This window comes from Perissodus microlepis, chromosome 20 (genome assembly GCF_051167445.1).
Source record: "Perissodus microlepis isolate ML-2025 ecotype Zambia chromosome 20, ASM5116744v1, whole genome shotgun sequence".
NCBI lineage: Eukaryota > Metazoa > Chordata > Actinopteri > Cichliformes > Cichlidae > Perissodus > Perissodus microlepis.
The window spans coordinates 2,278,955-2,291,270 of NC_140480.1; the positions used below are offsets into that span (position 1 = coordinate 2,278,955).

At 42.0% G+C, this 12,316-nt stretch overlaps 1 protein-coding gene across 8 annotated transcripts in view; it reads right to left on the reverse strand.

The window, feature by feature from the left end:
- The window catches only part of fmnl3 (formin-like 3), a 33,217-nt gene extending 20,967 nt beyond the window's left edge, over positions 1-12,250 (reverse strand). For 6 of the 8 annotated variants that reach the window (XR_014798885.1, XM_084916883.1, XM_084916885.1 and 3 more), the window contains exon 1: positions 11,647-12,250. Coding sequence is in view for 7 of the 8 variants with exons in the window: in XM_084916883.1 (XP_084773009.1) it covers positions 11,647-11,760 (114 nt within the window). In the remaining variant the exon portion in view is untranslated. The remainder of the gene's footprint in view (positions 1-11,646) is intronic. The other 2 variants (XM_084916886.1, XM_084916881.1) reach the window with 1 other exon arrangement.
- Between the last annotated feature and the right edge of the window lie 66 nt (positions 12,251-12,316).

Here is a 12,316-nt window from a genome sequence, read left to right on the forward strand (position 1 = left end):
CCAAGTAACCCAATTTAGCTAATTTCATTTCACTTTCTCCCACAGTGATATTATCGCTCGCTTCCTGTGTTTAGAAGAAGCTAAAAGAAGCTAAAGGAGAGGGGGCAGGAGCCTTTTATAATTTCGAAATCACTGGAATGTTTTAAAGGGAAAATACTACAGCTATGCCAAAAATGTTTTGGCGCTCGTTGCCCACATATTCTCTCCTCCAGCATGGCCTTTCTTGTTTGACCTGAGACTGGCATGACAAAGGATTCAGTGTGGAGCTTTGTTTTGATTCGGTGCTGTGCCATTCCCATCCTTTGACATTTGAGCCAACTTTTTTCCTCTCACAGAAAACCGCTAACAATGGCTGGTGGGCAGGGTCAGTGTATGCCCTCTGGTGCTGTGTAAAGCAAAATCCAGCTGAACACAACACCGATACACTTCACAACCAGATGAACTAGTTCTATTGTCACTGCTATCTGACAAATCGTTAGGTCCCAAATGTGAGCAAAGGGTGGAGATTGCAAACACAGCCGTTTTGATCTCAGTGCATTAAACTGTTAATTTACTGAGGTTAAATCAGTTAAATGGTAAAATAAAAAAAAGTGAAATGCAGACACCATAACATAAATGTGCAAAAGTTCTGTCTTTAAAACATTTCTTTTGGTTTTATTTAGTGTACATGACTGTAAAGTGAACAAATAAAGACGGAAAACTCGATGGTGCATAGCAGAGGTCAGCCGTGAGGGGATAAATTCTGAAACAGGCATTTCCGTCATTAACAAAGGATGACAGAGGTTTTAAAGCGTCAACAGTTAAAGTGGTTCATGGGGTCATGTTTCTGGTTAAGGAGAGTCCAGGAAGTCCTAAGCAGAGCGCTCAAGTCGCACACAGACCCCCACAAGTGAGGGGATGTTTTGAAGAGCCCATGGACCTTTGAGAAATTAGAGTCACCAGGGCAACTCCGTCCTTCCCTACGCTGGACAGCTTCCTAATCCAAATGATTTACAATCGGCCCGATGTTACATTATTGACCTGCAAGTCCCACCAGAAGTCCCCAGAGATACCAGTCTGAAAGCACGACAAGATGTTTCCTCCACGGCTTTTCTCAGTTTCTCTCACACTTACAGTTGGGATAGCGCGTCACACCAGTGTGCACAAAACTAAATGATTTTTAATTGGAGAGCTCTGCTTGTGCAATTTCCTCAACTTGTTTGTTCTTGCAGAGGACAACATGCTGCTCATAAGTTGTTCCCAGGTACGCAACAGACATTTACTCTGTAAGTCATCACAAAACATGATGCAGGATAAACTGCTCTTTTTTTTTTTTTGAGTTGTCTGATAATATGGATTTAAATTGGCAACCCTGCAGTTTGAGAGCAAGACTGCCAGCTCTCAGGCTTACTTGTGGTGAGTTTCTAAAAGTAGAATGGGAGGCCAAGCCTTCAGCTATCAGGCCTCGGTCCCGTGGAACCAGCTCTTCAGGATTCAGGAGACAGACACCCTCTCTAGTTTTGAGATTAGCCCCAAAAATGTCCTCATTTTTAATAAAGGTTATAGTTAAGGCTGGACCAGGTGGCCCTGAACCATCCTTTAGTTACACTGCTATAGGTTCAGACTGCTGCAAGACTTGATGTGATGGACTGAACACTTCTTCTCCACTCCCCACATGTTTATATATCATGGCAGCATGTCATTACATTTTTGTCATCTCTTTCCCTTAGTCTGTGTTTTGTCCTGTCGCCCTATGCTCTTTTTTTTCTTTTCGCTTCTCTTCTGTCTCTTCTCTTTCCCTTCACCCCCCAGCCAGTCGTGGCAGATGGTTGCACCTCCCTGACTGTGGTTCTGCTGGAGGTTTCTCCCTGTTAAAAGACAGTTTTACCTTTCTGTCTGTACTGTAGGGTCTTTATCTTATGGTGTAAAACACCCTGAGATGACTGTTGTTGTGATTTGGCGCTTTATACTTTTTTAACTGAAATAAGTGACTTACTAAGAAGATACATTCAGTGTGATTCTTTCTTTTGTGGTCTATCGGTGGGATGGAAATGCAGAGTCTGTGTCTTTTATCTGCTTTGATAGGTTTACACAGAGCAGACAGTTATCATCATCTCACAGGAAAATGAGTGGGTGGCTAAAGAGCTCACTGTCGTAGTTCAAACATGGAGGCCCAGACGGCCCTCGTTCCCCCCAACCTGTCTGTCTGGTCATCAGGGTGGGGTCCAGGAAAACGGGATCTGTGGCTTAACTCAATTGCTACCATAATCAGGGCCGACGACACACTGACCCTATTGCAGGACAAAGCAAGGACTTTTTAAAAATACGTCTATGCATAACAGTTGTTTCACAACGGCCAGTCAATGACCTTCAACAGATTCTACTAAAACTAATCAGCTACTTACTCTTACTGTTCATGAAGCCATCGATCATTAAATCATGCACTTTACTTCATATGTGCATTCTTGTTGTCTTATTCTTCTGTTTTCTCTGTGCAAACTATTGCTCCCCAGCAACACAGCTGTATATGAACAAGAGACATCCTTCAATAATCCAGTAACACAAGGAAGATAATGAAACAGCCAATAAGGGTAAGATAAGACCTGGTCCTCATTATTAAAAGGTGCTGTGTGAGGAGGGTGGTAACAGGCAAACTACTGACTGTTACATCCAGCAAGGGGGCAAAGAAAGCACAATGAATAAAGAACCTGGCACAAGAGTGTTTCCCTTAAGATTATTAAATGCATAGCTTAGATTTAAAGTGATACTCGGAATCCTACTGTACCAGAATATGCTGGACACAGTTCAAGATAAATGTCTCCTTCAGAGATTTAAAAAAACCTGACTACATCCGAAGTGAACGCGAACATACAGAACCAAATGGATAATTGCCTAACATATTATACTTGTCATATACATGAAATAGAGTTCTACAAGCCAGAATTGTTTATAAGACATGTGGTAAAAGCATAAATCAGACTGGCTGTTTGTGACACAGCCTGTAGCTTTTTATTAATGAAGGTCGCTGCCTGGGCTATTGTTGAAGTCCTCCCTTTTTCTTGGTAGGGAAGCACAATAAGAGGAGACAGGATGAGTGGCTCAGCTGTTGTCGTCACTGGGCTGCAGACACTTCCTCAACGCTTCAGGAAATCAAAAACTGCCCTGAGTATTTTTAAATTTGTTGTGTAGCTGTGTAATTGGAGCCTGGCCAGTATGTAATGTTTGGAGCTAGTAGCAATATTTGGGGAAGTAAAAACAACTCCACGATCAATATAATGGGTTTAAAAAAAAAAAGTATATGTTCTATTGAAAAGAGATCATGAAGGGAAATCGTTTAATTACTTTCCAGCAATCTGTTTAAAAACTACTTTGCGACTTAATGCGAAGATGCCGCTTGACTGCATCAATGTCAGCTTACTCTTCTACATAAGCTGGAGTCAGATTAGCGCTGCTGAAACACTCTTAAATTTACATTAAGTATTTTTTCTGCATTGTATTCTGCAAAAAAATATATTTTTTAAAAAAGTAACCTTTTGGTTTCAGCATCTTTCAGCAGAACATATCACAAATGCTGATATTTCTGATTGGCCGGTACTCATCCAATATATCGGTCGGTCTTGGTCTACATGTAAAACGAACATTTGTCTTCTATTGCATATTCACTCAAACAATGTATTTACGTATGCAGGTAAAGCTTAACTGATTTGACAGGAAGAGGAGCAGAGTGTGAGAAAACACTGCCCCCCTTTGTCTACGAGATATCTGATCACCTGTCGCTCTTTTTGCAAGGTAACCCAAACCGGGCAAGCGCAACAATGCGTAGGTCCTGCACAAAGATCCTGAAAGACAGAGGGGCCAACAAACCAGCTGCTACCAGTTCTACCAAACACACACTGAAAAGAGGAGGGACAAAGAGTGGAGAGGGGGAGATGCATTTTCTTGAAGGCAGGGCAGCAAAAGTTTTCTTGGGGTCAGTGCCCCTCCCTGCTCGCCGCTCATGATGGTGGTTTGTGTTTACAACGCAAATATGAGCAGGCACAGTCACAAGCTTCTTATTAAAACATTAATGTAACAGGTAGGGCAAAGCACCTCATTTATGTGGAAACACGGTCTCGACAGGCAAACCACATTCTCACTATGCAAAACCTAAAGCATGTATTTTAAGTGAAGACACAAATACGGAAATCACCTGCAACTGCTTTCGATTTTCCAGCACTTAATCAATACAGTTAGAAACTTCTCTTCTTAATTCCCCTTTATATATCACTAGTTCGACAAGATTAAAGCCTAATCTCAAAACCTATTCATCTATAACGCCACAAAACCGAGAAAAGCAGCTGATTCTCATTTATGTGTTAGGCTGGAAATAGAAGTAGACGCCATTTCAATTTGATAAATGACAAAAAACAATTAAATTATTATCAGATTGATTCTTGATTTCTCTATTTCTACACACATAAGGCACGTGAGAGCAGACAGATTCACTAGCTGAAAAGCAGTGTGTTAAATCCCCATTAGATGAAGACTTAAAGGCAACAGTTTGCAGCTGTGGTGTAATATTTTCAGCCTCTTTCGCACTTATCTGTCCTCATTCTAGTCACCGGCCTTCCCATCTTTAGCCCGAACGCTCTCCAAACCCTCCCTTCTTCGTCATTGACCTCTGGCTCAGTCTGCTGAGAGATATAGCTTTCCCTCCAATCTGCTTTTCACAACACTCAACAAAATAACAGGAAATTGGAGAAATGCCATTTCCAGTTCATAAACCCGGAGCTACCTCCCAGAACCCCTTTGTTAACCTGATTATTTAAGCAGTGGTGCAGCGGTGATCGACAGCAGTGATAGCTGGGTTGAAATGAGAGGCCTTTATCATCACAGACTTCTTTGAAGGCTGATTCACAGTCAGAGCCTGAGATAACAGCAAAAATGTCCTGAGCTCAAGGTCTTCTTAAAGACAGATGTTCCAAACGGTTCAAATATGACCTCATGTGTAACGCAAACTTGTTTACAGGTCTCCAGGAAGTTGTTGTGTTCCAAAACAACAGTGATGTAAAATGACTGCAGCAGCACCGATATTGTACAGTTTATTTACCGTATCTAGGAAATGCGACCACAATGATATGAGTGATGTAAGAAGACACAAAAAAATACAGCAATTAGCCATTAATCGGAAGCAGGAGATTATTGCTGTGGAGAAAATATCCTGTTAGTTCATCCCTGTGAGTTCATGCAAGAGCCGTGAGCACACCAGCCAACAGGGGATATACACAGTGAATGCCAGGAATGCAGGTGCATGAAGGCTTCAATAACTCATGCCAGTGTGGCCTTTAAACACAATGCCCAGCCCAAATCTGAGCCTGAGCTATGGAGAAACATTTCAAAGTTTTCTGAATCAGACAAATACTTGGAGGAATTGCTTCCTCAAAGGGAAGGTTATGTTTTAAGAAGAAGTGGTGCAAATAAAATAAAGCAGAAGCAAAACCAATACAAAATCAAGACTCCCATCAATAACCGTAACTATTAAGAAAGTTTCCCATTGTTTCTCAATATGACTTCATTAAGTTCAGACGTAACATAAAAACAGAACTGTGATTGTAAGAAATGAGCACATTAAGGAAGATTACTAAATGACACTGAAGATGAGCATGAGACATTATTCATCATGTTACTAAGGCAGGTCTATACCAGAGACAGCATCAAGCTGTACTTCTTAGCATCTGTTTAAAAAACAGTATAGCTGCAAGGTCAGGGTTCCCACTGTACTGAAAAGGAAACCACTTCTTTAACCTACAGCCCTGGTGCAACTGCGTTAGCGGCACATGCAACCCCCCCAAAAACATTTAAATAAAAAAATTAATAAGTAAACTACTTGTACAGAATAGTATAGTATTTTGGGGCAATGTACTTATTTGAACTATGAGTAAGTTAGCTAAATGTGAAGCTAAAGCTTGACGTGACCAAATAGCTAACGTGGTTCTGTCACCACAACACTTCATTTTTATTGGTGTAACACATTAATAAGAAAACTTCAAAGCCTTTTGACTTTATAGAGACTTACAGTACTGTGCAAAAGTCTTGAGCCACCCCTCATGTCTGTATATTTTGTTTCCAGGGAGACAGACCTTTTTTTCTAATTAGGTAAGCTAGTTAACAGCCTTTTTCACAGTACTGTACATGCTTTAAAACAAAGTAGCCTCTTAGACTTCATCCTTTTTATGGTATTTATGCTAACAACCCTTATCTGTGGGGTCAGTATTCACATATAGCTCTAAGCAAGCATTGAGCCAAGTGGCCAAAATGCCAACTTTTTCTTTAAAAAATCTGATCTGATCTATATGTACATATTATATCACCCAGCTGTAACTTAACCCTTGCTTTCCAAAATAACTACCAGGAGAGAATAAGTGAAGCAGTAAAGCCCTGAACCAGACTGGAGAATAGCCTCAGGGTGCAGAGAGCCAGGTGGATAGCCTTGTGCTGATCCCCCCACCCCACCTGCTTGGCTGCACTAGGACTAAGTTATTAGTGTGCACTCAATTCCCATAATCCCTTTCTTTCTGAGACAGAGTGGTGGGTGGCTGAGCCAGATGTATATAATTAATGCAGCTTTTCCCTCTGAGAAAAGAAGCAATGTGGAATTGGGATATCAGGCAAATAAAAAAACTCAAATTATCATCAAACACATTAAAATGATTTAGGTTTTATGTCCGATAAACACATCAATCAGCTTGAATCTATTAGTTCCTCTTAAGTGGAATCCAGCAGACACTACGGCTTCCCTTAGATCTTCCCCATCAAGAAACAGTGATGTAAGACATGGCACTGGAGTTACATTGTCAGCATTTCACTACATCTGACAAATGACACAGATCTAACCTTCTCTTTAGTTTTCCCAACATTTGCTGCTGCTTATTCTCAAAACCTCTTTCATGAGCAATCAAAAGACGAAAGAAAAACTGCAACAGCACATCCACGCATGACGCAACTTGATGTCAGCGTTTAATAGACACGGGGAGCTGAGCGGAGCAAGATGAATGGTTTAGGGCGGTTTCCAGCGCAATCAAGAAGTGAAAATAATCCTACACTGCTCCTGTAACAGCTCTTAAAGATGTGTGCGGCGTTTAAAGATGTTGGTAAAGCCATTATAACCAAGAACAGTGGCAGGCCGCCAGTTCAAAGGGAATTTTCCTCCTTTTGAGGTCTCCTGTGGCCTCAGCCTAGACCAGGCCACAGGAATCCAGCAGTGGATTGGTGCACAAACCTGGAACCTTAAAAGATCCCAAGCTTTGAAATGCCACTCACTCATCTCACATTATTTTTATAAAGACAGAGTCATATGGAGAAAGTTACTGTGCAGGGCAAAGCCACACTGAGAGTGAGTTCGGGGAACGGGAAGGTAGGAAACACTGACTGGGTGAGTGAATGAGAGGCTCCATATCCATCTGGAATTGCACAAAACCAAGGATAAGTGAGAGTTACCAAGGACAAAGAGGGGGTAAAAGGAACCAAAACTATTAAAAGAATTCTACCAATGACCAAGATATAATTTTACAAATATGGCTTTGATGTATTTACACTTGTCTGTCTGTGGGGTCTACAAAGATCTGTATCGCAAGCTTAACTTAATGGCAACGTTATGCACCAGTAGCAGCATGGAGGGAACACAGTTCTCATTGTAAGGCAAACCAACCACAACTACCACTGGCTACAATGCAATTTCCCCTGTAAAATACAGGAAGAAAATACCAGGCAGCTGTTTCCAGCCACACAAAACTGGGCTGAAACTGTTTCTGAAGATGCTGGACAAAAGAGAGGAGATGGAATGAGAAGATGCTTTTAGCACATGCAGCCGGTTAAACCTGACCCAGGCATTTTATTAGCAGACGGCATGAACTAGTCGAAGCCAACCCAGGGTTCTCGCCCCTCCTCCACCGCCTTCAACAATCTACAGTAGAGAAATTCTGTTAAAGTCATTAGCCCACGCATATTACTACGCTCGCAAAGGCTGCTGAGCCCATGACATCATTATGGGCTGCTGTCATTCCAGTGGGATGTCTGTGTGCTCTGTCTGAGAAAGAGTTGGGCAGTCCCAACCATTTGCACCAGCATGCCATCATGAAGCATAGAAAACACAGTGGTCCAGAGGAGGGGAAATTACCCATTTCAAAATATCCATTTATGGAGCGCTGAAGCTGAAGCGAAGCCAGTTATGTCTCTGCAAACAAATACTGAAGAAAGAAATCAGCTCAGTTTAGAAAGAGTGATGTGAAGTGTCTCAGATGCTTGGCACATGCGGTATGATACTATGGGAAGTGCACCTCGGGATCCAGCCCCAGACAGCCAAGCCATGAGGTTGCCTTCCAGAAGAGCTCTAACTGCAAAATCAGGAGCCTTTGATGTAGCGCTATCTCACAACAAACAGCTAGCAGGGCCGAGAGAAAAGCACTGTCTGATAAGGACTTGAATATATAGAAGAACGTTGCACTTTCCCACAAAGTAAAGGAAATGTGGAGCTATTATGGGCCAGAGTGAGGTGGAGGTTGGAGAGGTTGAAAACTTTTCCCACTCGAAAACACAAATGAAATGTTGAGTCTACTGCTCCATGCATAGAAATCATCTGCTCTGCACGGCTGAACATAATAACAGGGACCGATTTGTGCTGCAGTACTTTCAAACAGCTAGACTTTTCCTAGGCAGGATGTGTTGATAAAAAAATATCCAAAAAGTGTTTTTATATGTGAAATACGAGTGAAGTTCTTTTTATTCTGACTTTTTTTTTTTTTTACAGCCACTCACTTCATAAAGAAGTTATCTGCATCAAAGGGACATGCCGTGGGCTGTCGTAGTAGAGCTTGTAGCATAGCACAGTGTGTAATTGTCGCAATAGCTGAGATATAGCACAGCATTCAAAATCAGGGGCTGAATGGCTTCTTGCTGCGTTAGTCTCCTCATACGAGAGCTTCACTCCGTGGCTGCTGATTGCTCTGGCAAGCAAATAATGGCTTCATTCCAGAAACATGGAAGGTCCAAGGAAGAGACCGTCTGAGTGATGCTGCGAGGATCCACTCACATCTTCGGTGCTTGATGCTGTAATTAGGGCCTTAGACAGCTGAAAGTCAGAGCTGGGTGTGGTAATGTTGAAAATGTGGAGTGAGGAGCATAAAATAAGCACCCATGGGAAATTAGGATGCTACTGTTTGACAAGGAAAATAAATAGAAACAGAAAAAAGTCTAAATTTTAGATCTTGGATTACTCAGATTTCAGCTGAATGCTGTTATGTGTCAGTATGATAGGCAAGGAGCCAGGCGGAGGTGGAAGAAGTATTCAAACAAGCAGTTTAAAGAAGTCCTGTGAGTAATACACTGTGACTAAAACAGTTAGGAAGGAAACATGTCCTGGTGATCGTTCCAGTACCAAAGTTCCCTTCAAATGTTGTCTCAGATACAGTGCTGTGCAGAAGTCTTGAGCCACCCCTTACTTCTTTATAAATGGCTAGGAACATAGGAAACGGACATAAATGAGAATGCAGTATATAAGGCAAAAGATTTTGTGCAATTCTAAAGAGTTTGAAAGTCAATATTGGTAAGTTGTCGTCATGAATATTTATCCAGGCGTCTTCCTGGTTGTTTCAAAGCTCTTCTTTGGTTGTTGGCTGCTTTTTGTTTTTATTCCATGACAGAACTCTCCAGTGTGTTAACAGTGGCTGTAGACACCCGCTGTATAAGACCTGTTGCAGCTGATTTTCAGTCCACTTCTTGTGTATTTGGGCTCAGCTGAAAGCCCAGGTGCATCTCTCAGGTCACGACTCAAACACGTGACTTCCACATGTTTCAGAGAGTTTTTAGGCCTGCAACTTTTTCCTCTACTTGTTTCCACCAGTTTTCTCAATTTTTCTAAGATCACGTTGCACATTATGGTGAATGTTTTCAGCTATTAGCTCTTTTGGGATCACATTAATGATGCAAAAATACTGTTTTATGCCTGTGAAACTGTTATGTTTGGCATTTTTTATAGATTCAACCAATGAACCAACCTGGAGAAATATTGTTCAAGACCGCTTTAAAAATGGCAACAACGTCAGGTTACTTGGAAGCAAAATATACAAAAATTAGAGATAGTTCGAGACTTTTACTGTATTACTATGACAAAAGTGGACCGAAGTAAAATCTTCCTTTGAACCCTCATCACGGCCTCAATATTATATCATACTATAAGGACTCCATGTTGACATGATTTGCGACCAGCACACCCGGGCTGTCCCATCTAAACTCAAAGTTTCCTGGCACGCGCTTACTGGCTTCCTTGTTAAGATGAGAGGGCTGTCACCACTCATGCACGACAATGTTTAAGTCTGACATGGTTGAACAGCAATCTCACAAGATGTGCGCAGGAAATGAAAGTTTCAGACCAAGTCTTGCACATTAACCCTGATAAAACCACAACTTGTTGCCACTACTCTTTGAGTTTGTTAAACTGAATTAAATCGTTAAGTAAATGCCATGAAAGAGATTAAGGGGGATTCTCTGAGAGTTTGGAAAACTTTTAAGAGTCAGAGGCTTTACATAAAGAGAAAATTGAATTAAAAAAAAGATGGACGGATGGAAACATATGTTTTCTTATTTTTTCATCAGATGGCACAATACGACACTTTTTGTGGAATCCCCAAATTAAAAGTCAAAGTCGAGCTGCTGGCTGATTACATTCCGCCCACCTAAGTGGAAAAAACCCCCAAACAAAACCAAAATTTTCATTACAGCATCTCCTCTTCGCTTCAGCGCATGAATAATGAAGGAATCTAGACACGCGATCGTGCTTGAAAGAGAAAGTAGCCGTAAAGTCCCGCTTTGTGATGTGCTGAACACTGAAATGCCCCCTCTGACGCATAAATGACACCCTGTCATCCTTGTTCGACTCCGCTGATCGACAGGGAGGTGGGTGTCGACGGTGTGCTCGCTATTATAAAGCGTCTAAACGCCTAAACTCGGGCCTGATGTGGAGGGTGTAGGGAGGTAGGAAAGGGGAGGGGAGGATACTTCGGGTGTGGGAGTTTTGGGGGAATTCAGAAAATGTTGTTTTTTAGATGAGTCGCCTGCAGCGAGAGGGGCTAAACTAAATAAACGCAGACGCAGAATGCTGTGATGTTCTCCGTCAAGGATATGCAGGAAAATGTCCTCCATCCTGTAGAGGAGAGGGGGAAAAATCCCGTTTACCTCTCCCCCTACCAAACACCACCACCTCCACCACTCTCGCCATGCCGCGCTCAGTATGTGCCACTTCAGCCAAACGCTGAGTTGTCTGACTTTTGGAGAGACAAAAGAACCGCAGGAGTGGGGAGAGAATGAGGGGCGGGACGGAACGGCACAGGTCGGTTCATTTAATACATCAGCAGCTCATAATGGTCCATAATAGTCCAAATAAATAAACAAATAAACAATAAATAACAAATAAACAAAAAAGAGCAAGAAATAAACTTTTTTTCATATATAGAAAGAACAAGACAGTCCACTATATGGGTTGTTTATAACTGTGATCCAGTGTTTTAAGTGAAAATAAACCCACCACCGACAAGTTTAAAAGCTCAACAAGTTTAAAAGCAAAACACAGACAGCTACTACTCGATTATTCGACCGCACCGTGGCAAAAGTGCGGTTATTAGCCCGCTAACTTACCAAAACAATGGCAAATTTCTCCTCCAGCTCGGTGGGGTCAGGCATGGGCACCTTCAGAGGCATGATGTGCTGCTTCATCTCCGACTGGCCGTCCACACTCTCTATATTACCCATTTTTAATGCCTTATCCTGCCGTCGACTTGAAACTTGCCTCAGCTTCTTACAGCGACAAGAATAATCCAAGTAAAAGAAGCAAAAAGAAAGAAATCTCCAAAGTATTCCAAGAGTCTCATCCGCGATTTAATCCGAATAATCCACTTCTCTCCAAAAACAGATTATTGAAGAAAAAAGAAGAAGAAAAAAGCTGACACTGCAGTAGTCCCTAAATGCCATTTACCCCTAATCACGCGTTTAAGTTGACAGTGTTTGACTCTAGTCTCTTTTTTAAAAGTAAGAGTGCAGCTGCTTCATCTTCCAGAAAGTAGCCTCTGTCTTGCCTGGCCAATCCATTACTTACAGCGAATTTTCCCCAATGACAGATAACTTTCAAAACCCGACCGACAGTTACTTTTAGGTGCTGCTCAACTTTCTTGGCTCCGACGTGTTTCCATTCATTATTGTTGTGTGATCCTGATTAAGGTCTCTGCTGTTGCCTCCACTCAGAGCTCAGGGTTTTCTTCTAGAGTCCTGCCCGCATTGGGGGTGGCATGCCTCCTGTTGGTCTGACTGC